The sequence below is a fragment of the Capsicum annuum genome, chromosome 4 (assembly GCF_002878395.1).
Source record: "Capsicum annuum cultivar UCD-10X-F1 chromosome 4, UCD10Xv1.1, whole genome shotgun sequence".
Taxonomy (NCBI): domain Eukaryota; kingdom Viridiplantae; phylum Streptophyta; class Magnoliopsida; order Solanales; family Solanaceae; genus Capsicum; species Capsicum annuum.
Window position 1 is genome coordinate 223,725,807 of NC_061114.1, and position 25,971 is coordinate 223,751,777.

The 25,971-nt window shown below is 33.5% G+C and overlaps 2 protein-coding genes across 2 annotated transcripts; one reads left to right on the forward strand and one right to left on the reverse strand.

Moving 5' to 3' along the window:
- The first annotated feature begins 12,812 nt into the window (after positions 1–12,812).
- Positions 12,813–15,021, forward strand: LOC107869441 (probable carboxylesterase 2). The gene is made up of 2 exons (XM_016715977.2): positions 12,813–13,487; positions 14,342–15,021. The coding sequence occupies exons 1-2, from the start codon at positions 12,992–12,994 to the stop codon at positions 14,806–14,808; spliced, it is 963 nt and encodes a 320-aa protein (XP_016571463.1). The 5' UTR covers positions 12,813–12,991; the 3' UTR covers positions 14,809–15,021.
- Positions 15,022–16,909: 1,888 nt separating this feature from the next.
- Positions 16,910–23,532, reverse strand: LOC107867138 (26S proteasome non-ATPase regulatory subunit 14 homolog). Its single transcript, XM_016713256.2, has 6 exons — positions 23,262–23,532; positions 21,595–21,772; positions 19,840–19,921; positions 18,115–18,291; positions 17,509–17,676; positions 16,910–17,319 (listed from the first exon to the last, which is right to left on the reverse strand). The coding sequence occupies exons 1-6, from the start codon at positions 23,401–23,403 to the stop codon at positions 17,128–17,130; spliced, it is 939 nt and encodes a 312-aa protein (XP_016568742.1). The 5' UTR covers positions 23,404–23,532; the 3' UTR covers positions 16,910–17,127.
- Positions 23,533–25,971: the final 2,439 nt, after the last annotated feature.

Below are 25,971 nucleotides of genomic sequence, written 5' to 3' on the forward strand. Positions count from 1 at the left end.
CCATATGTTGCTCTATTCTCTGAACCCTACTCAACAGATTACCCATCTACTGTAATTATGCAACAGATGGGTATTCTGATGCAATATATTATCAATCTATTTCAACATATAGATCAGTTGTTGCGAAAGCTAGATCGTCTGTTGCATAAGTTGGTTGTGTTAACATAACCCGAGCCCCATGTAACCCAACTGACTGTAAATTATTATTATATGATTTAAATTCCTCCTGTCATTTTTTTATAGGTTGTGCATCCTTGGATCGTGCTTACTATTGATGAGTTGGGAATGACTTTTTTTCTTACTCTGATTCTTGTTGATACAAAAGAAGACCCAACGGTAGAGTTAATAAAGAAGGAATTGGATGGAACAACATCTATAAGAAGAGCAGTTAGGCAAGGTCAGTCTAATGCTGAAGCTCTTCACGACCTAACTCAAACTGCAACAGATCCGGGTGCTTCTTCTGGGGTGTTGCTGGTGGAGTTGTTTGTGATGGTGGCAGCCATCCTGCTTCTGCTTCTGCTTCTGCTACCAGTCATGATTATGAGCATGTTGGTGCTCAGTAAAAAATAAATATGTTTGAAAATACCCCTTACACAAGTCCTCCCTGTCACCCCTACACCGATCCCTCCCACCCTTACAGTGGTTGATCTTGGGTGTATTTATACGCCTAAGCACCATAATTTATCTATATTTTAGCTATGTTTAGAGAACAAAGTGCCTAGTTTCTTATGTTTTGACTCTACTTCTATGTAATTGATCTAACCGATGTGATTAACATGATTTCGGGTATTAATGAGGTAGATGAAGACATTATGGGACTATGGAATGCGGATGGCATCTGACACAAGAGAGAGTAGCAACCTGGACCAAATGAGGCACCTAGAAACTACAATCTGGACCAAATGTGGAGCCTAGAAACTATGTCCAAGACTAGTTTATCATTTATAATTAGTTCAGGGACCTAGATGGAAATTATGAGAGAAAATATTATTAAAAGGCTTAATGCTGAATTTTTAAGGAGGATTCATTATTCTGTATTTTTTTTTAAAAAGTAGAGAAGGGCGGCTTAGCTTGAGAGAGAGAGAAAAATGTTTTTTGCTCTTGCTCTCAGTATTCGCACACCAAGATCGCCTTCTAGTTTTTGGTATGATGAATATTTCTATTGTGATTTTCATTTTATTCATGAGTAGCTAAGTTTATTAGTTAGGGTTATGGAAGCCTTGTATCATACAATCTATTACTTTGGATTTTGAATTCATTATGCATTGATTTGTTTACATCATACTCTCTTCATTTATCTTGAATTCTCGTGGTTGCAAACATAGAGGATATGCCTTAAAACTCAACTTGTTCGAAAGAAAGGTTGTTGTTTGAAAAGGAGAGTAGTGACAAAAAAATAGGATTACCAACCCCTATTTCATATGTTAATGCCTTAGAAGGATTAACTACTTGGAGATTTCGTATTGTTTTTGGTAAACGCTTTTGATTCGAGAGAACTAAAGTGAATTAGTCCTTGATGGTTGAGAAACACTAGGATTATGTTGTTAAATACAATACGTTTCTCTGTAAGCATGATGCATGTGTGAATTCGTAAAGCCCAGAGTTAGAAAGTATTGAAAACTACAAGGTGGACATAACCCTAGCTTGCTCTTTCTCTGAATTTGAATACTACTACACTTATTTCATCTTGTTAAACTGAAACCATTAATTTGTGAACTGAATCAAATCCCCCTATTTATTTTACGAAAACGAACGATTAAAAGCCAACTAATCTGCATACAACTTAATTAGCACCATATTCCCTGTGGGATTCGACCCTAACCTAGTTGGGTATACATTTGACAACGACCGCTTACTCTCTCGTAAGAGAGGTGTAGTTTGGGCGTATCAGTGGTCCCTATCACCCCTCCTCACCCTCATGTTCTCATTGCAAATGCAAAGTATGCAAGGACAGAGAGGATAAACTCCTCGACAAACTAGAGGTTATTGCTGAAGCTGCCGAGGAGTTGAAATCCAGGAGGGGTGTCATACCATCCAACGAGGTGAGGAAGCCATGCACTCCTATAGTAGAGGTTAGGAGGAAGAGAATAAAAATAAGACAAATTCTTTCCATTCTGAAATCAGTAAATGCAACTTTCCCCGCTTCAATAGTTGTTGAAGTTCAGGGGCCGCCGAAGAAGGTGAACATATTTGCGGCTCTTGGCAAGGAGAAGAAGAAGGAACTGAAAGAATTTATCAAGATGAAGGTTCAAAAAGAATACACCATGCATTCATTTGCCGCCAAAGACTTATCGAATATGACAAATATGTGTGTGTGGTACGAGGACAAGGTAAGTTTACTTTTGCTAACCTACCCTTCCAATCTACTCCATGAAGAAGAATCTACGCAGTAGATGTGTAATCTGTTGCAACAACTTGGTATTCTATTGCAACATAATACACATCTGTTACATAAGTTGTGTTGGCTGGGTAATCTGTGAACTGATTCAGAGAACCCTCTGCATTGAATTCTTTCCACTGTGTTTTTATTCTTTACAATTACTAACCTATTTAAAAATTATCTTCTTATACCACAGTATGTTGATGAAATTTTTTGCCTCATGAGGGGCAGGCAATTAGCGTATCTAGATGCTTATAATATTGCTGATAGGATAATGGACCTAAACTTCTACAATGATTTCAAAGATAGGTACGCTGATCTTCGTAATCTAGCTGATTCCGGTGGCTTGAGATTTGATCAGTTAGTTTCTACATTTCAATGGGATGAAGAAGCGATTAAATATGTTAGAAAGAAGAGGCCATATCCACACGGCAAGAGCTGAACCAAGGCAAAGAAAATCCTTGCAGTCATGAACGTGAATGTCACCCATTTTCTCACTGTTGAGATACTACTATACGAGGAAAAGATTAAGGTTTACTGCAACTTACCTGTGTTCAGCGAGAAGACATTTTTAACCCACATGCAGCCACTCTTGAAGTTGTTGCCCAAGTTATTGATGCAGAGTAAGTTGATGGATCATTTGCCAGCTGAAGTCTTGGCAAAGGAATCATGGGTTTTTGAATGTCGAAATAAGAACATCCAGCTCCCAAAAAATATAATCGGTGCAGCGTGCGGGTCGTACTCACTTGCATACATAGAGTGTTTGCTGACTGACACACAAATAACCGGTGTATGCGACACCGTTATGGGAAAGATGCAATGGGTCTGGGCATATGGGGTACTAACTAAATGGTTGGAGTCTGTGTATAAAAAAAACATGTACAAAGACAGAGACGAACACGATAACAAATTTTCATTTCAAGCCAATTCACTATACATATAGGGGCAATAATTTTTATGTCTGGCAAAGTTGAATTTTTATAATGCAACAGATTTTATATCTGTCGTAACAGATTTAGTACTTGTTGTGACAGATTGATTATCTGTTGGAATAGGTTGGTCATCTGTTGCGTTATGCAGATGTTCCCCGTCTGTCTGTCATAACAGATTTACGATCTGTTGCAACATATAACTTATCTGTTGCAACTGATCGGTAATCTGTTGGAGCAAATCCAAAAAGTAGGAAGACCTGTTATATAATTTCTAGCAGATAACATACGTGTTGCATCTCATATTGCAATATATGTCTAAATATGTCTGATAAGATATGTCATCTGTTGCAGCAGATGTATTATCTGTTGTTCAAAACTCAGAATTAATTATATTCATAGATAAAATAAAATAAATCGAAGCCTTCAGAAATTTCATGAAATAAAATAACAAATAAACGAAATGTAAAAAAAATCATTATGAATACAAACGATCTACTCTACAAATAAATCAACAAGTTAAACCAAGAAGGATAGGTTATTACATTGACAGACTCGGACAATATCTAATCAATATGGACAAGTTGTTCTTTATCCAGTGCTATGGAATTCGGCTTTGGTCGTCGTGGATCTTTAACGTCGGTTGCGTACAGCTTCTGAGCTTTCGCTTCTCCATATTTTCATAAAAGAGCAGCATATCTTTTGCGGAGTAATCCGGCATCAAGTCCATCATTTGGTACTTGTAATCCATCGCTCAAATACTCGGCATAGGCAGCAACAAAAGGACTGCAATTTCTGCGTTATAAAAAAATAGATAATCCATATCTTGTAGTTCATGCAAGCGTTGTAAAATTTGTGAAATAAAACTAAATCATGACACTTAAACTTACAGGCTACCAATGGTTTGTTGAGCAATTCCGTCAACATATTGTACATCAAATGGATTAGCCATTTTATCCTAGTATGATTCAATCGTCGACCAATCAGTACGAACCTTTTGATGCAAAAAGCAATCATATCAAGGTAAGTAGACAATATTTTTGCCAGCTTTTGTACCTTAGACGACAACCCAGAATGTCTCCTTCGCGACATCGAGTCATAAACTCGGATGCGCCTCTCTTTTAAAATGACGACAGCCAATACCCAATGGAATTCATCACCATAATTGATTGGGATGTACACTTCGTCGACCAAATGCCAAGGTAAGCCAGACGGAATGCTAAAACCTTTGATGATGTTGATTAAGCATTCCTCATTTCGAAAAACTTCCGGCTGCTGTTGACAATACCTATCGTAGGCATTATTGATGTAAACTTTGTACAAATAATTACCTGTTATGTATCTGTATTGTTCTTGTGTTTGCAATTTGGCCTTCTTTCGAAGGTAGTAAAAATAACATCGATGTATTGTACATATTATCAAACATTTCGGATGACATGACGAAAAAATCAATACACAGATGCAATTAAATAAAGTATTAATTAATAGTAATATGTATGGCCTTTAAACCTCATCATTCCAGCAAGGTTGGGGCTGTGACATCAAATAGAACCAATTCTTCGTTCCGGGATATGCAACTACAAAGTCGAACATATCAAAACAAAGACTCGATTTGTTCACTTTATAGCGCTCATCATTTTGTTTTCTACATGATGATTTATATGTGTTAATGTCAGGTTCTTACAACAAGAATTGTATAAACCAATATCCATAAAATTGATTTATGTACCTACCGGCATGATGCTTTAACAGCCCATCGGCAATCCATTCTGAATAGTCGTTAATCAACTGTATTAGTTTTTTTGGAGCCTCGTCCGAGATATTGAACCCTTCAAACAGGTAATTCTTCCGTTCTCCCAAACTGACAGGCTCCACTTTTTCTTCATCTTTGGAAGCAGTTGATGGATTATCAACTGTCATATTATGCTCTTTGGCAGTAGCTGTGACATCCACCTGGAAAGCCAAAATTGTCAATGCTAAGTAGAGATATACAAGAGATTTTCCATCTGTTGTAACAAATGATTCTTATGTTGCATCAGATGGATTATCTGTTGGGACAAATTCAAACAGGTAAATCAGAGCAGTACGATAATTTCGAACAGATATCCCATCTGTTGCAACATAAGACTCATCTGTTGAAACAGATAACAAATCTGATGTAACAGGTTAGACAACAGTTGCAATAGATGTATACATCTATTTGATCATTTTCAGCAGATGTATCATCTGTTGAAACAGATATGTGCTTATTTTTTTTTTTGAACAGATGATGTACATTCACATTCTTCAGCTCATGCTGCTCTTCTGTGGCCCTTGCACACTGAACATCGGTGCAAGATAAAGATAGAGGCGTTGCAATCTTGCTTTTTTTATGATTGATGATGCCTTGGAAGTGTCTTTCCTTCTCCTCTTAGCCGCCTTGATCTTTAGTGGAGTGTCTAGATATGAAATCCTCTTTGATGGAATGACACCCCTCTTAGATGTCATTTCCTTTACAGAAGCAGTTAGTGCATTAATAGCATTAATCACTCCATCGTATTTCGCCTTGCAGTCTTGATATTTGCATGAAGAACATTCGCTAGATTCGGCAAAATCTGGAGAAAAATCTGTACAACCATTAGGATCATAATCATAATGGCTTGTTGTTTCAAAAACTGTAAGAGGAGCATCATTAGCCCCACCCTCCAAAATTATTTTTCTTGTGATGGTAATTGTTCAAAATAATTCTATTTTTATTTCATCAACGACCTTAGAGTCCGATAAAGTTTGCACAGACTATAAAGTAAGAAAAAATAGCATCTTCAACTCTCGGTTGGTCGGAACAAGCCACGGATGGACAATCTAAAATAAATCGGTACATATATTAAGAATGATGATGAAATCATTTAATCATTAATTAAAATAAAAACTTGATTAGAATTGGACTTACTGCTTTCTTGGGGGGATTGAAAAGGTCAAGAAATTTTGCATTTTTATCGGTTTTGGCCAATAATCATCTCAGAATTCTTGGACAGGAAACTTCTTCCTGATAGTTCACTTGCTGTCTCAAATAAGGAATGACTTCAAATGCCCAAGCCTATAACATAACGCCAATAAATCAAAAGCATTATTGAATAAAAAATGATGAATCATATCATGATAAAAGAAATATTTACCATGAAGGCCCATGGAAAACCATATAAGTTGACTGTTTTTTGCGTTAACGGAGTCAACAAATATTCGACAGTCATTTTAAAGCTTTCACAACCCCAAGGATAGCTGTTAAATGCCTCAAGATCTCCGGAGAGATTTATTAAACCGAGGCTTATGTTGTTGTTAACGTCTCTCGTCCAAAGAACATTATGTACAAACCAAACCAAGCATAGTGATTGTTTGTGCTTCTTTGAAAGTCCTTTACCTTTCAATGCTTCAATCAGATTTTTGTTTTTAAAGCTTGAACCAACAATGGACACTAGGTCATCACGATCACTCGACTTGTCTTTTCCTTTTTTGGGTGTTCGGGGTACTTTTTTTTTGGGTCAGAGTAGGTATAACTTAAGAAAGAGAAAGAGGATAATATTTTAGTCCGATAACTATGACAAACTCCTCCCAAGCAAAACAAACAGGCATGCCACAGTAATTTATCCACACATCATCCATCTTATCTTTGTTTTCATACATAAACCTGCGCTTGAAAAGATCATATACCATTTTCATCTGGAAACGAGCATTGTTGTCCTCCGGCAAATCAAGATATTTCCCAAAGCAACTTTCCTTGAAATAAGAATCCAATTTTTGTTCTCGAAGTATTTTTCTGAAGGCGTCGAAAGATTTTCCCATAACTGACTTAACCACGAGATCACTCGTTAAATCTGTGGCACCATCGCACTGCATTCTCATAGGGTAACGATCAATGCTGAAGGTTTTGACCAACTCTTCGACGGAAGGGCTATTAGAATTTGGATCGTCTCTTTTGAAAGATTCCTCCTCCCCGTATTCATTATCTTTTGATCCTGATTGAGATAATGCTTGTAAAGCAAGTTCATAGAGTGGTGGATGTAGCTGAACTGCTGCACTTGTTCCTTTACTTGGACTTGATTCGATTTCTTTTATTTTGGGAGCCATGTTATCTTAAATTAACAGGAACATAACATAGATTATAATTGATTAATGCATAACAGTAATATAACAGTTCAAACAGACAAAAAATTTGTTGCACCAGGTATGTTATCTGTTGCAACATATAACCGACCTGTTGCAGCGGATGAGTAATACGTGGGAACCATAAAAACAGCACTATATGTTGCACTTGGTATTTTATCTGATGCAACACATAATTGACCCATTGCAATGGATGAGTAATCCGTTGGAAATAATAAAAATAGATCACTAATCTGTTGCACAGGTATTTTATCTGTTGCAACATATAACTGACCTGTTGCAACGGATGAGTAAACCGTTGGAAAAAATAAAAATGGATCACTAATCTGTTGCACCAGGTATGCTATCTGTTGCAACAGATAACCGACTTATATGAGTAAATCGTTGGAAAGAATAAAAACAGTCCTAATCTGTTGTAAAATAAAGAGTAAACCGTTAGAAAGAATAAAAATAGATCACTAATCAGTTATCTGTTGGATCAATATTGTTTAGATTTCTTCCAAACAGAAGAGTCGTCTGTCGCAATAGATGAATGATCTGTTAGATTGTTCACCTGTTGCATCAGATTTTTAATCTATTGCATCAGATTTTAAAATGAAGAGTAAATCGTTGGAAAGAATAAAAACGGATCACTAATCAGTTATCTGTTGGATCAAGATTGTTTAGATTTCTTCCAAACAAAAGAATCGTCTGTCGCAACAGATGAATAATCAGTTAGATTGTTGACCTGTTGCATCAGATTTTCATAGTTACATCAGATTTTTAATCTGTTGCATCAGATTTTCTTCTGTTGCATCATATGTTTCATCTATTACATTAGATGTTTCAACTATTGCAATACCATTTCTACCAAGACAAACAACAAATCAACCCAGCAACACCAACATATCACACACACATACACACTAAGAACATCAACTGTGACAAAAAATCACCAACAAATTCGAATCAACAATACGACAGCGAAAAGAAGAAATACCAGAAATTAGGATTTTATTTAGTTCACATTTCAATACCAAAAGAGTAGTTGGCTCAAGTTCCTCTGTTTCTTCATAATTTTTTACCTGTGAAAAAAGAAATGGGAGGACGAAGAACTCGAAGTTATTGTCGTCGGAGAAGTATTCACGTCGATTGGCAGTTGAAAGTTGAAAAGGAACTCGCCCGACTATTTGTCGCCGGAGGTTGAAGAAAGAAATTTTATAGAACTATTAGTTGAGAGAAGTTGGAGAGAGAGAGTGGTTGATTAGGATTGAAGAGGGGTGTGGGTTGGGTTGATTTGTATTTTTGAAAAGATTAGAAAGTTTTGAAAATATTAATCAAGTCCACAATTAACTTAATCAAGTTTCCTAATGATGTTTGACCCTATCTGTTGGTCAATGTCACCAATCCTTCATTCAAGACTTAAAAGACACATTTCCTTCAATTTTCTCAAGTAACTACTAACCCTAAAGAAATAAAGTAGACATTCACTATAACACATCAAATATTTTTATTTTCATCAAAAAAAGTCATGATAGTACTCAACTGTGGAAAACTCATCAAATTCGTGCCTCATGGCAGAATTACTCTACTTCTACTCTATAAATAGAAACTCTGGTGTTACTATATTTTTTTCAAATTATAAAAGATTTTTTTAAAAAAAAAAAAAACTACGTGAAATGTATTTGAGAAGGAAGATTTTTTTTCTAATTATACAATTTTTTATAGGGAAATAAAAAGGGTCCACTTTACTATATTTACGGAAAACTTTTTTTTCTAGATTATAAAAGTTTTTTTTTTATCAAAAAAGAAATCAACGTAAGAAGAAAAAATTGTAAGATTTTTTTTTTCAATTACACAATTTTAAAGGGATCCACTTTTATCATATTTAAGTAAAGCTAAAGACTCCTAATTACTTTTAAGAACGACTAAATAATTTTAAGATTGTTTTTAACTTTTCATATAGTTAGGAAGATCGAAATTTTTCATATATTTATTATAGTAAATATTATCTTCTCATATATTTTAGAAGTCCTTAATTTAATAAAATAATAATTAAAAAAATAGCAAAAAATCATTTTGTCTAAATCGAAGACTTCTAATGAAGGAAAAAAAATTTAAATAATCTTTCTAAGGTCCTCTACATTTTAATATATTAGATTAGATATTAGAGATTAGAGATAACTTAAGCGGTATACCCATATTTTTAATATATTAGAGATTAGAGATAGAGATAACTTGAGCGGTACATGTCCCATAAATCAAAAGAGTAAAGTATCTACGTTCCTCTCCCTCTACAACGTTCTATTTCTTATTTTCTCTCCTAAAATCTCTAAATATTTTCCTCTCGTATTCCCCCCCCACCCCCCACCCCTAAAATCTCTCCATCACATGCCTCCTCCATTTTTTTTTCTTTTCAAGATTATTGATAAAGGAGAATCTTAGTAGCTTAGTTGGTTAGTTACCTGAACTCTCACCTCGTTGGTGAGGGTTCAATTCCCCACATTGTAATCCCCTTCCCCTACCCCATTTTTTTTTAAAAAAAGATTATTGATAAAGTATAGATTTGATAGTTTACTTATTAAATAAATCAATGTATACATGAAATTTACTATGTATAATAAATTGGGTGTATCAATATGTTTTATACACATAATGGACTCTATGCATCATATACTCACACACATTCAAATTATGTACATTGTTAATTTTTTTAAAAAGTTTCATATACTTATAAAATCATATTTAAGTATATATCAAGAGAGTTGTCGCACTGAATTCCGATTTGTTACTAATTGAATCTTAATTTGGGGATTTTATGTCAAATAGGAAAATAAACATAGAGTACTTTGACTAATAAATTACTTCAAATAAATTGGGATAGTGTTAAGAACTAAATCCCTAGTTTTAGGGATATCCCATTAAAGCAATAAGAAGAAAAAATTGAATCACTAATTTTAAAGGATACCATGAAATATGCTTCTATAATTTAGAGGAACTAATTTATAGTTAAAGTGCAACTCCTCTTATTTTAATGAAGTGAAAAACACTTATTTTACTTGTTTAGCTACGGGTGTCAATCTATTTTAGGCTTAAAAATTGCAAAATAGTAATGGCTATAAACTTGCCAATTTTATGTGTTTTTTTTTGTTTTTTTGACGGGAAAATGGTAATTTTGATTTTCTGAACACGCTTATTTTAGGTGGAAAAGAATTTTTTGTCAATTCATTTAATTTTATAATATGTTTCTTATAGTCAATATTTAATATCATAAAAATAATAGCAAAAAAATGTAAATACGATTTTGTCTAAAGCGAAGACTTTTAATGAAGAGCAAAAAGTTCAAATAATATTTCTAAGGCTCTTCGTACTTTTAATATATTATACATAAGTTTGTTGAGCTTCTTGAAAGGTGACATCGTTCAAGTAACAACTATTATGTTTCGAAAGGAAAAAAAAAAGAAGATATCCCACCGTATTCAATTTTACTGGATATTTCGAGAAAATGTTTTTTAATATTAACAAATTAATAATTTGAAGAGAAGAAATAAATTATTAAAATCTTTCAAGGGTTATTTTTTTTAAAAAAAAATCTTAGATGCACAAATAAAGCATATTTCAAGTGCTAGCCACTAGCTCTTTCACTTGAATTTTGTTTTCATGTATAACATTTACTTCAAATGCACCTCTTCTGATTTTCAATTTTAAGTTTCTATGTCATATGTTGATTTTCTTTTAAACACTAACCAATTAAAATGGTCTAAACTTCTTTCTTTAGAAAAAAAAAATCACAACCATGGGCGGAGCTACCCTTTGCCGAGGAGTTCATTCGAAGAAAAATTATACTATATATACATTATTAAAATTAATTTTATATATATATATATTAGATGTTGATAAATATTCAGGTTCCGCCACCGATCCCAACAATATTAATACTATACGGATAGATAACAAATGCAATTTTGTGCAATCAAGTGGCACAGATAATTTTTCCATTAAAATAAACTTTATAATTAAGCGTGACTTGTCTTCAATTGTAAATACTATTTAATTAAAATATTAGGCTAATGAGTCGTCTAATGTACCCCAACATTCAATTGGCATTTATGAAATCATGCCTTTGAAGTCAAGATATTAAAGGTTAAAAAATAGATATTTATACCAAGACAAGATACCATTATTTCAAGGTTTTTGAGGTTGGAGGATGACTTCATTATAATTGGTAGATAAATAAGAACAAGAAAAATACTTTAAAAAAAAATAGGCATCTTTAGTTTTTTTTTTTTTTCTTTGGATGGTTTCACCGAGAGTTCGGTGTGGAGTCCAAGGAGAGAAGTCTGACGTTATGTTGGATTCGAAATTGAGAGGGCGTCGTGCGGAAGCTTAAAATTTACAAATTAACGATAATAATTCAGATGATAAATAAAATATATATTAAAAAAATATATTATTAATATGACTCGGTCAAACGACCTACATATTAAGAATAATATTAAAAAAAAAAAAAACCTATGAAAAAAAGCATAAACGTATGGAGAAATCCCTCCTAAACCAGATTAACGACTACATTGTGGATATTATTGTGTTATGATATGAGAAGAGGCCTTCTATTTATAGATGTCGAAAACCTTTCTTCCAAATCTTTCTTCCAAAAAAGAGTTAGCTAAATATGAAAAAGTTTTATATTTTTCTTTCAGGAAAAGTAATTATTTTTCTTCTAAGAAAAAATAAAATTTAAATATAGTAAGAAAATCAGGCAAAAATCCTAATACATTAGAGTAAATCGTTCTCTATTAAAAGTGATTTCATACTTAAAATTGGAATCAAAATCGCTAATTAAAAATAAAATAGCACTTATGGTTGTAGCATGTTAACCTTTGGTGGAATCCATGTCTACATTCATACATAATTCTCTATGACCAAACAATTCGATGATTGCAACTGTTTTCAACATAATTTTTTACAGTGACACAAATTTGTTTCTATATCCCATGATTTTGTGGGATATTGACTCATGAATTTATGGGATATTCAAGATATTTCTTTAAGTGAGTAAGTCACGTTTTTATAGACATAATTTAGGATTGATGTAGAATAGCCTCCAACAACTCTAATAGAATTTGAATTCTTCTTGTAGAGTTTTATAAGATTTTAATGTTTACAAATGCCAAAAATTCTAACAGAATTTGAATTCTTCTTGTAGAGTTCTACAAGATTTCAATGTCTACTGGAACTCTCAATCAAAAAAAAAAAGATATTGTAAGGTTCAAAATTTAGTGTGATTAAAATGTTAGATGAATTTTTTATGCAAGGTTTACCTTATATTTCTGTAAAATGACTGTTTTCACACCTTGAATGCGGTACTTACTGATCACTCCCATGACAACAAGGTTTTACGCCGCACTTGAAGGTGTTATTTAATGTGTTACAGCAACTATATAAAGACCCCATCAATGGTGTCATTTGCTTTTAAATAGCTACCACTCTTTCTTCCCTTCTTCCTTCCCATTGGTTTTACCAAAAGCACTTTCTCTTTAATCAATTCCTCTCTTTCAAAAAAATGGACACAACCAACAATCTTGAAGTTGTCCATGATGTTTTTCCATACCTAAAAGTGTACAAAAATGGTACTATCAAAAGACTTGTTGGCACTGAATTTGCACCAGCAACATATGACACACAAACTGGTGTTACATCCAAAGATGTTTTAGTAAATCCAAAAACTGGCCTTTCTGCCAGAATTTACTTACCAAATTCAACAACAAAGTCAAAGAAACATCCTTTAGTAGTTTATTTTCATGGTGGAGCATTTTGTATATCTTCTGTTGGTGATCCTAAGTACCATGATTCACTCACTGTGTTTGTGTCTACTGCTAATGTTGTTCTTGTCTCTGTCGATTACCGATTAGCTCCAGAACATCCTCTTCCAACAGCTTATGATGATTCTTGGTATGTTCTTAAATGGGTGGCTGCACATAACTTCAAACAAGGGACAGATGTTTGGTTGCAAGAGTTTGTTGACTTTGATAGTGTGTTCTTGGCAGGGGACAGTGCAGGTACGAGTTAATTTCACGTATGATTACTGAATTTTATCTATGATAATTAATAGTATCGGCATCAAATTACTATACGAGTTAATTTCACATATGATCACTAAACTTTATCTACGACAACAACATCACCACCAAATTATCTTTTGTCTAACTCAAGTTTGTTGGTAAATTGCGTTGCACACTCCTTTTGACCTGTGATATCTCTGAAGAAGTAGCTAATCCTTTACTTGGGAAAAAACAAGTAGGGGGTAAAGTATAATAATACAAAAAATAACATTGTAATTATATTGTAGTAGTGAAAGAATTTAATAAATTTTCTGTTGTAATGGATGAAGTTTGTGAGTTTACTTTTATAATCGATAAAGTTAAAATAATTTGAGTAAAGCATCTAGTACTGCTGAACTATGATCAAATTTGCTACGACACACTCCAATTTTACGAGGGTCTATTATTCCTAACTAAATTATAGCATATTTTTGTCAAAACTTTTAGCTTACATGACACCCATTGTCAATTTTTTTAGCTGATATGACACTTTTGATATGGGATTTTATGTAATAAAGGTGTCACTTCAGCATAAAAAGGTACAAAAATATGCTGAAATTGAGTTCAAGACTTCAGGTAATAAAACCCCTATAAAGTTGAAGTGTGTCGTAGCAACTTTGATCATTGTTCGGGAGGGTAGCGGATGTTTATCTCAAATAATTTTGCAGAAGATAATTCAGTGACATGATTGTTATATAAATAAAGTTTAGTCATTTATATGGGCCAAAAAAAGTAGGTTTGCTTCTTGTCACAATGAATATTGTTATAATGGATGAAGTTCATTGACGATATTTGTAATTAATTTTGTGCAGGAGCTAATATCTCACACTTTATGGCAATCAGAGCTGGGAAATCAGATGAAGATATAGGGATAAAGATTTCTGGGATGCTAATGATTAATCCATATTTTTGGGGAGAAGAGCCAATTGGCATAGAGATTAAAGATCAAGTAAGAAAATCAATGGTGGATAAATGGTGGGAATTTGTCTGTCCATCAAATAAAGGGAATAATGACCCTTTGATTAATCCTTTTGTTGATGAAGCACCAAGTCTTGAAGAATTGGCTTGTGATAGAGTTCTTGTTTGTGTAGCAGAATTGGATATACTGAGAGATAGAGGAATATTGTACTATGAATATTTGGTGGAAAGTCAGTGGAAAGGAAAAGTAGAAATGATTGAAACTAAAGGGGAAGATCATGTTTTTCACATTTTTAATCCTAAGAGTGAAAAAGCACTTGATTTGGTCAAATGTTGGGCTGATTTTATTAATGGAAAATGATGAGGTTGGAAGTTGGAAGCATCGCAGTAATCACTAAAATTATTCTCATGTAATCAATACGTTACGAATCCAGCTGTGGAAATTATCTTTTTCACGACTTTTAATAAATCCTTATAATTCGACTGTCTCTGAAGTTGATACTATACTTTAGGTGGTTGTTTTCAATGTTAAATTTGCATAAACAGCAATAATAAATAAATTCCATCATTTTTATTTTGTGTGTAGTATTTACACCACGCCTCAAATCTGTTAGGTCAAAGGAATATATAGAGATAAAAATATTTGTTCTTTTTATTAAATAAATTCAATCGCTTTCATTTTGCGTGTAGAATTTAAAGCACGCCTCACGTCTGTTAAGTCAAAGAAATATATAGAGATAAAAAGATTTGTTCTTTTTGTTAAGTAAATTCCATCGTTTTCATTTTGTTAAATAAATAGAATTTACACCACGCCTCAAGTCTGCTAAATCAAAGAAATATATAAAGATAAAAATATTTGTTCTTTTTGTTAAATAAATTCCATCGTTTTCATTTTGTTAAATAAATAAATTTACACCACGCCTCAAATCTTATAACATTTTGTTAAATAAATAGAATTTACACCACGCCTCAAGTCTGTTAAGTCACAGAAATATACACATAAAAATATTTGTTCTTTATGTTAGGCCTATTACCTATGCATATACCGGTAGAGAAGTCCAAAATGTGGATTCTCCTTGATTTGTATACAACAATAATAATAAATTCCATCGTTTTCATTTGCGTGCAGAGCTTACTCTATGCCTTACGTCTGTTAAGTCGAAGGAATATATATAGATAAAAGGGAAAATGACAGAAACAACACAACAATAACAACAAACCCAGTGTATTCCCACTTAGTGGACAGAAACAACACATCAAATTAAATTATTTCTATGAAAATAATCAAAGAATTTAAATTTCATTTTTTAGTCATTTTAATTTACTGGCTTATTTTATACCGTTTCCACACACCTTCTACACAGTTTCTATACAAATCTATACATATAAATATTCTATACAAAAATTATACAGTTTTAATACATAATTTATACAATAACTGTATATTTTCTTTTTACACGTTTTATACAATAATTATATAATTTTCATACACTGTCTATATATTTTTTTATATATATTTTATACATATTCATATTTGATAGAACTATACAATTTCAATACATATATCTTATATAGATACAAATCGTATTTAATAATTATATCTTTTTATATAATTTAATTATTATTTCTAAATAATAAAAAAATAGAATATTTGATCAGTTAAAAAATATATAACAAAAAAAAAAATGAAATATTTTTAAAAGGACCGAATTGTCCAAATTGAATACTGTATCAGTATTGTATATAGACTGTATCAGTATAGTATATGGACTACGTAGGCCAAAATGACCTAAATTAGGAAATGGCTATAAAACGAAAATAGTATATCCGACTGATCATTTTTTGAAAAATTTTCAAACTTTGGCTATTTATTTTAAAAAGTGGTAAAGAGTGTCATTTTTCCTAGATAAAATTATTTGTTCTTTTCGTTAGGCCGGTTACCTGAACATACACAGGGTAGAAAAAGTCCAAAATGTGGATTCTCTTTGATTGATATCTTTGTTTATAGGCAATTTGAGTAATTCAAATAAAACATGAACCTCTTATAATATTGAAGAAACTAGTGACTAATGTCCATGAAGGGCATATTTAGCATTTGTGCTAGTGAAAGATCAGAGATGGTCAATGGTCAGTTCGATGTGTCATAGTGGTATTCAATGACATGTACCTTTGAAATCATCGAGATGCATGCAAAGGAGTCTAAACACCCTCAGAAGATGATAAACAAACTAAACACCCTCAGAAGATGATAAAAAAACCCACAATGTTCATCTTAGTTAAGCTCAACTCTGCTGGACTCTACTTGCACTAGGCTGGGGTCCAATCGGGTCATGTCTTTGTTATATGAATGGATGTTGAAGCAAGTCTCTACCTCATAGCAACAGTTGTAACCATATTCGAACGAAGACAACTTGAAGAGCTCAAAAGAAAGTAAAATCCTCCTTCCCACATCCGCCCTTTAATGGTCTTGAAATTGAGAGGCGTTGAATTAGGAAAATGGTTCAGTGGGAAGATGATCACTACATGTCTGAAGTCATCTTAAGATAACATAACCATATTGTGTAACAGCTGCTATCACATAGTAAAACAAAGTACCAGGTCTCATTAGAAATAAGGCAGAAAAAGAAATGTTTCTATTTCACTTCAAACACGACTATCGCAGACTATTGAGAAACAAACTTCAGAAGACGACAGTGTCAAGCATGGTTCCCAATGTCTGGACAATATTTGAGGACATCAAATTCGAGACATGCTCTTCGAGATGTTTCTTTGCATCTTGCCTTCCTACATTTGCAATAGCTAGCTTTTCTGGGGGCAACTCATCCTCCTCCTGCACTGCTTTATTATACTTGACAGCAAGGTTTAACATCTCCTGCACATGAGAATATTCGAAAAGGTCAACTGACATGTCAAGGACAACATTTCCTAGGTTTTCTCCCTCAACCGTGGAGAGGCAGAGATGAAAAATATATCAGCAACTATATTCTGCACTCCTAGTTCTAACCATCAAAGTTGGAACTCAATGTAAGAGTGCTGCTGTATTTAAATACCCATAGATTACCTGAACTGTCTGCTCATTGGTTTTGGAATGATTATCAAAACGCTGGAGCGTGAGTCCATCTGTCCATTTCTTCTTGTGAAGATTCAGTAGCATCTTCTCTTCAAGTTCATTCTTTCTGTAGTTTATGGCTATTGAGTAGTAGTGTCTGTTCAAACCATGGATCAATGCCTGCAAAATGCATCTGTCAGAACCGCAAAAAAACTGAATTGAAAATAGACCATCAACGAGTTTATGCAGCACAATTTGATGTTCTTAACTAAGAATTTACTTATTTTTGAGTATTATATTTGCAGTGGAAGGAAAATATATATAAAAAAAAAAAAAAAAAAAAGAGGTTGAAAATTGATTCCCGGACAACACGCTTTAATTGGAAAAAATGAATCAATTGGACTTTTTGAAATAGTGGAACTTTGTACCACTGAAAAACTTGTGAAAGTCGTGTAAACATTCATACCAAGTAGAAGCATCACCATAAGCGGAAGACCAAATATCACGAAGTAAAATAGGAGGTGTCACACATACACCAAGTCTGGGTATGTGAGTGGATGGGGGAGGGGAGGGAGTAACATCTTTAACAGAACTATAAAGATCAATAGTGACACTTACTTGAATAGAAGGTTTGTTCAGATGTCCCAGATTTGATGTTGTCTGACGTGGCTCTTGGCCAAGCATCATTGTTTGGGGATTGATCAAGCGAAAGGCATCAATTACCACCTTCCCTTTAACACTCTGAATAGGATCCACCACCACAGCCACTGCTCGTTGATTCAGTGCTTCAAAACTCTGCAAAATAGAACATTCATTAGTTTTTGGCATACTTCACATGAAGACCATGTCAAAACACACCAAATCGACGTTCTGACAGGTAGGGCAACAACACAAGTTGATAGGCTCATGTGCTCGTCTGCTTTTACCAAAATATGACTGAGCACTCGACAACTCGAGAGGGCAAGGTTGTATAAACTACTTATCTATTTCTCACTATCCCCTTTATTTTGTTATTTAGAGGGAGGAGAGATGGGATGAATCTCTCTTGCCGTAATTTTTATTTTCCATCTTTTTAATTCTTGCTGGAAACAGAAGTTTGTTTCAGTTCATTTCTATGATTCTACCATGCTAGTCAATACAGAACGCCATAAAGGTCTGTCCATAGGATTTTGTCTATCATAAAGAGTGTTCGACCTATATCTTGCTAACCAGACTTCCTATTTTTATCATATAGACCCCAACAAATCATAGCTCTAGAATGAAAAAGACAACCATACCAATGTGGTATCATTATTTCCTTTTTGGTGTGTGTCGGACTCAGGGTTGTTTTTTTGGGGGGGAGGGGGGGGGGTTTAAGAATAACAATGTGGTCCCATTTTCATGAAAAGTTAATTTCTCCTAAGAAGCAAAAAGATGTTTTCTAGTGAAGCTGGGACAAAAGACAACTAATAAGGGAAGCTTTCAACATCTCCCCATTACCTCTCACACTCTTCTCCTTCTCAACCCTGCCCCTTTAATTCCACCATCCGTCACAAAAGTTTCTATAAATTTATTTATATCTAATGATCAAAATGCAGATAAAAAGGCATAATCTCATGGAGCCACTATGTTCAATTAAGGTGGAAACAGCAAGTGTAAGGGGCTAGTAAAGGGACGTTAGATTTCTCTTCCTTATCTGGTGATAAGGTAGACGCGAGTGTTACGGAGAGTTCATAAAGAAGTAAATCAGCCTCTCTCTCTCTCTCCAATCTCTCTCTCCTGCGTTTTCTTTCGCAAATATAGTACTAGACAGTAGACACTACCCCGTATCTAACCCTCTATACATGGATGGGATTGTGATTTTAACTTGGTTGGTCATTGTATGAAACGACTAGTAAGTGCCTAACTCGAGGGAAGGATGCATTTTAAAATTGAAAGGAACTATTACAATTCAGCACTGAACGCAAACGATAAAAAGTGCATAAAATCTTTAATAAAAGAACTTCCCAATACTTCTATGCAGGACCCTTCTCTTTGAGAAAATTCTTGATATCCGTGAATTCAAAAAGTGGGATAACAAAGAGTACAGCTCTGCATGGTATTACCATGCCACATTTCACCACCTTGGCCAAAATTCATAGTACAGAGGATCCAATCTCGCATTTCTTAATTCCATCTTTTTTATAACGTTTTTCTCAATTCCAAATTAATCAAAGAAGATCATTTAACTTGGGCCGGTTGTATTAACTGCTAAAGGACTCACATCGTAAACGTTTTTTACTCAGTGCCTCGTGATTCACATAGAACATTACAAACGTCAATAGGAACCAGCTAACCATCAAAATGGAAAAGGACAAGAATAACCTGCTGAGTATTGATGTCAACACCAGAAAGCCAGCAGCCAAATCCAGGATGTGAATGATACCAACCAACAACCATCTCAGGTCTATAACATAACGCAAAGAAGCATTTTAGGGCACAGCGTCAGTGTCAAAACACAGAAGATGTATACAAGTTGATTAGGCAATATAACATATAAAGGAGATATGAGATAGTGGCGCATCAGAAAATGAAAGAACAGATACGAATAAGATTAAAGTAGTAACAATGAACCACCAACTTTTGATTCACTGTTCTCAATAAGCAGCCGGACTTATACTCCGGCTCTTTTTTCATTCTTTGTATTTTTTCTGCTCTCATTCTTCCCTATTCTTTCCACAACTAGAAGATAAGAACAAGGAATAGGTTCGTGAAATATCCTAATCTTCTATCTTATGTTGCAAATAATCAAAACTGATTTAGTTTTCAATCATTTACAAGGTTCTCTAGTTTCTGCACAGGACTACTAAATTGTACATGATTAATTTAGTGAGTGTTTGGCCATAGGAATTTTTTCACTTTTTTCTGAAAAATTATTTCACTTTAGTGAAAATACTAGCGTTTGGTCATAACAATTATTTCACTTTAGTGAAAATTGTTTTTGGAATAGTGAAAATAAGTACAACTTGTTTCACTTTTTTCACTCCTGTTTCTCTCACAAAATTTCAAAAACAACTCTAATTCATATTCATGGCCAAACACAAACACTGACTCCCAACTCCGAAAAATTATTGTTTTCATGGCCAAACAAGGACTTAGACTTCTTATCAACTTAGCTGCTATATTCGTCATGCCTAAATTTTTAGACAACAGCCACTTAACTTTGTGATGCCAGCATTCTTGAAGGTTGGTTTTAACAAAAGCTCAAGGAAGTAGGAACCTAACTCCAAATAATCAGCCCCTTGCCAAAATTGATTAAAATAAAGCCTAAACACCACAATCTCAGCAAATACACCAGGACCATTACCATGAAGCTCAAAGAGCACAATTCCCAAATAAAGTCACCACTCTATCCTGAAGATCACATCCTCAAGTTGGTTCTTATGTCACAGAGACCTCAACAACTTATCTGTCCAGGCAAAAATAAGGACTAAAAGATATTCTTGACACAAACACATAAGTCTCACACTTTAGCATAGACATAAAGATTCAACCAGATGTTTCATAATATCTTGTCTTATTATATATATTTAGCTACTTTTATATAAGAGCCATAACTCTTCCACGAACACTTAACGGTTAAAAACAAAGTCTACAACTACAGTCACTCTGAAATTGTATAACCTAATGAGATGCAAACAAAACGGGTCTTTTTCAAATAATAGAATCCTACAACTTAGAACAATCCTATCTCATGAGATTCCAAATTAGGTGCCTAACACCATCTTATTCCTGTAATCCCATTCATAAAGGAAATGGACAGCAGCCAGATAATCCATATCTAGTTTAACCTCGTCAAAAATTGCAGCAAACGCATGAAAATGATCAGTTGTCTAATTTGCTGTCAAGAGCACCTTTGTAGAGTCATACCAATTGACATAAGAAAGGAAAATAAATAAAATGCTAAAAGCCCCCGAATTTACTGAAACTGATATACCTGGAAGAAAGGTTTCACTTTTCAATTAGTTAGGAAACTCTTAGCATATGATAAACCATAGGAAAATAACATATTACCCAGCTAAAGGTAGAAACTTCAAACTATAACTAATCTTGTATGATATGATAGCAAACGGTGATTACCTCCCAGTCTGCTTGAGCATGTCTAGCATATTGGTCTGGAAAACATGATCAACAGCTTCAACACTCACGCCAGTACCACTCTGAGGCATAGCAAACACATCCACAACACGCACTGTATACTCATCGACGAATTCCCCTAACATCAGTCCCATCACTTCCATAGGGACTCCAGCCCTCCCTGCACATTAACATCACAGTAACCATAATTACACAACACCTACACATACAGAGAGACAAAAACAACATACCCAGCGTAATCCCACTAAGTGGGTCTGAGAGCATAGAGTGTACGCAGACAATACCCTACCTCAGAGTCAGAGAGGTTGTTCTCAATAGACGCTCGGCTCAATAAAAACAACAACAGATAGTAAATGGAAGTACAAGAATAAATAATAAGTAACAAAAACAACAGCTAGGAAAAGAACAATAGTACACCAAAATATACGCCAGTCAAAGTACAAGAAACAACAGATAGTAACAGAAATCAAAGGACAAAAAATTGCATGAGTAATACTACAATTACTAGTATAGAAGAAACTCCCCAGACCCCACTTTGTGGGAATACACTGGGTTTGTTGTTGTTGTTGTACTAGTATGGAAGAAACAATCGACTCCTACCTACAAACTATCGACTCCTACCCCTATTTTAGGTCATTTCCTCGGTAAGCTAAAACTATGTCATATCCTGTCTAATCACCTCTTCCAAATACTTCTTCCATCTACCTCTACCTCTCCTGAAATCATCCATAGCCAACTTCTCACACCTCCGCATTGCAACATCCATGCATCTCCTCTCACATGCCTGAACCATCTCAGCCTTGCTTTCCGCATCTTGTCCTCCACCAAAGCCGTTCCCACCTTATCTTCAATATCCTCATTTCAAATCCTATTTCTCCTAGTGTGCCCACACATTCCACGTGCATCTTCTATACATAAGAGTTCTTAATTAACCAACGCTCTGCTCCACACAATATAGTTGGTCTAACTCTAACACACACAAAGACTAATCCAAAATTTTAATTCCACACTCGCTAAGGCTACAACTCGTTTTATACATAACATACATTTTAAAAATTTCTTCACACATGTATACATAGTTCGAGCTAAAAGCAATAACACAGATAAGTATATATACACCACTACATCCGTATAACAAGTACATGCCTTGTTAACATTTTAAGTTGTTAATTATTGAAATTCATAAGTACTTTTCCCGTAGTCTTCAAATATCTAATTTATTTCAAAAAGCTTAAAACTTCTATATCCGAACTCATAGTCAAAATTTACATGTTCAAATCTCAAAAATCCAACTGTGCCACATAAACTGGAACAGAGCGAGTATACATAGTTTGAGCTAAACGCAGTAACACGTATAACTATATATATACAGCTAGATTTAATACTTCAATTTGCTTTTGTTATAACTTATAGTAATTCGCACGTCATTTTCCAAATACAAAAAATTTATTTCAAAAAACGCAAAGCTTCTATGTCCAAATTCACAGTCAAAATTTACACAAACTGAAACAGAGCGAGTATACATCGTTCAAGCTAAAAAGCAACAACACGAATAAGTAAATATATAAATACAGCTAGATCCGTACAACAAGTATGTAAAAAGCGAAGATAGCTGAGGGCAAAAAAGTAAATAAAAAAACCTAAATTACCGTGTTTAAGCATTTTGAGGAGAGCAAGAGAAGAGATGTAAACTTGTTCGGAAGAGTCGAGTGTAGGAGAATCTGGTGGCGGGTGGCCTAACGCGCCGCCAGCTCCGGCGAACATCCGCTGTAATCTCTCCATTCCCGACATGCTCGAAGCTCCGGCGATTGGATTTTTTTTCTTTTTTGCTTTTTGAGATTTCTTTGAGAACAAGACTACTATTGTGGACTGTAAATTTGTTTGATCTATGAGGAGAAAGTGGGGATTTTATATAGTGGGAAATTGTTTGTTATTGCATTGAAACCCCTCTACTTTAGATATTTATATTACTCTTTCTGGGTTTTTTACTTATTATATTTTGCTTCACAAGATTCGATTTAATTAATTTTCAAAGTTAAATTGAATTAAATTTAAAAATTTGGATATTCCAAATTTACTTGAAAAATCTATAAGTTGCATTCTTCTTGATTAGTATGATGAAAAAGCACATCTTAAAATGTTAATAAAAGATTATATAGTTTGACTTTCCAGAAACGAAATATCAAAAAGTACGGCCCGATACACTAAAATTTCTTCTATGCGCAGGGTGTGAGGAAGGGTTTCACCACAAACGTGTATTGTATGCAGTCTTACCTTACATTTTTACCATAAATTATTTTCACGACTTAAACTCATGACTTTCTAATTACATGACATCAATTTTATTGGTCCAAACTCTCCTTCCAAAAAAGAAACAAAATATAAAGTACTAAAAAGGAACAAAGAAAATACGTATTATTTAGGTTAATTGTATGTACTACACCTCGATAATATAACTCAGTATCAAATATGCTCTCCATGTTTTAAAATCACTCACTCACAATCCTTGCATTATAGATATTCTATACTAGCACTCCTATAGATATATCGCTTACTAATTATATTAAAATGTAAGTTTTCAAAGTAATTTAAAGCTATAGATAAGAAGTTTGTATGTATTTATTTTTACGATTTATTACGTTCAATGATGTTAACTGTTAAGTATGTGGTCCTTGTGGAAGTGAGACATGATGCTTGGGCTATCACCAAGAGAGAAATGTTTTGAGTATGGATTAACTACTTGATTGATTATTTTTTAATAAATTATTATTTTTAAACATATTTTTTTGTTTATTATCATTTATAACAATTGCATAATGTACTAAAAGAGAATTATGTATACAATATAGATGTATTATAAATATTTTAAAATGTATTATGCTTGTTAGATGGAAATTTGCATTATGTATTAAAAGTGAATTATGCATGCAATATAGATGTATTATAATTGTTATATCTGAGAAAAAAATTATTGTTATAGATGATAAATATTTTCTTAATATAGGATATCTATGTAATTTTTTCTTTAAGAATTTGGGTCTTTATTTCAAGGTAATAGTTAGACAATGATGTCGTACATTCTATTAAGACGAGATGGATGAAATTAATATAGAAGCTCACTTCCAGAGTCTTTTGTGGCAAGAAAGATACACCCAATGTTATAAGTAAGTTCTACACAGTGATGTTTAGATTGCTTATGTTGTAGAGCATGGAGTGTTTTCCAATCAAGAACTCCCATGTGCAGACGATAAAAGTTAGGGAGATCAATAGAATTAATGATGAGGTGAATGTGTGAGCATACTAGGAGAGATTTATTATAAGAATGAAGATATTCCGAACAAGGTAGAAGTGACCATCACGCTGGATACTAACGGGGAAGTGAGATTGAGATGATTTAAACATCTACAAACGAGAAATGGACAATTAACATAAACAACCATTCACATAATCACTTAAACAAAAAATAGCCCCAAAAGTATATAATATATACATATAATTTATGTATATCTATAAAAAGTAGACAGTAAATTTAGATGACTATTTATATAGAGATCACAAATTTATATCGATATAATATACAGAAAATCTCTATCACAAAATAATTTTATTTTGCTAATTATCTAACATAGTTTAAATAGCTAGTAAATGGCATAGCAAAGAACCATATAGCAGATCCAATATATTTGAGATTGAGATATTATCATTACAATTAACTGATCGTTATTTATATCGATTCAATGATAAAGCCATTGACGCAATGATTCTGGACCTATGTTAACAATTTTTTTAAAATAAAATAACTAAAATTCTATTAATAAAATTTTTATTCAACTCCTCGTGTTTTATGAGCCCCTTTTGATGATAATTTTAGATGAGACTCTATATAAAAGAAAATTTTAATGTCCCTTAGGATTGTACAATCAAGCATGGTGACAATAATTTTACATATTTTCATCTATTATAGTACTAATTTTTTAAGGCTCGTGCTAAGCCCGAGTCCAAACTTAAGAAATTTAATATCTTATACTAACATCATTTAAAATATGGAAAAGGCTCAAAAATATCCCTGAACTATTTGAAATAGCTCAAAAATGTTCCTCGTTAGATATTTGGCTCAAAAATATCCCTCTTTGGTTCAAAAATACCCCTCCCTCTAACGAAATTTGGAAAAGGATCAAAAATACCCTTGAACTATCTGAAATGACTCAAAAATACCTTTTTGTTAAATATTTGGCTCAAAAATACCCCCCCCCCCCCCTTAACGAAATTAAATTATTTTGATTGAATTAAACTTTAACTTTAACTTTTTAACCCTAATACTTTAATTTTTTATACATAAAAGTATTCTTTTAATTTTAA

Excerpts from the sequence above, each read along its gene's own strand:
- LOC107869441 (XM_016715977.2), top strand. The coding sequence starts at position 12,992 with ATGGACACAACCAACAATCTTGAAGTTGTCCATGATGTTTTTCCATAC. Across the intron at positions 13,488-14,341 it reads CTTGGCAGGGGACAGTGCAG|GAGCTAATATCTCACACTTT; the intron begins GTACGAGTTAAT and ends AATTTTGTGCAG.
- LOC107867138 (XM_016713256.2), bottom strand. The coding sequence starts at position 23,403 with ATGTCGGGAATGGAGAGATTACAGCGGATGTTCGCCGGAGCTGGCGGC. Across the intron at positions 17,677-18,114 it reads TGAACAAACCTTCTATTCAA|GCATTGATCCATGGTTTGAA; the intron begins GTAAGTGTCACT and ends TGCATTTTGCAG. Across the intron at positions 17,320-17,508 it reads CCAATGAGCAGACAGTTCAG|GAGATGTTAAACCTTGCTGT; the intron begins GTAATCTATGGG and ends TCTCATGTGCAG.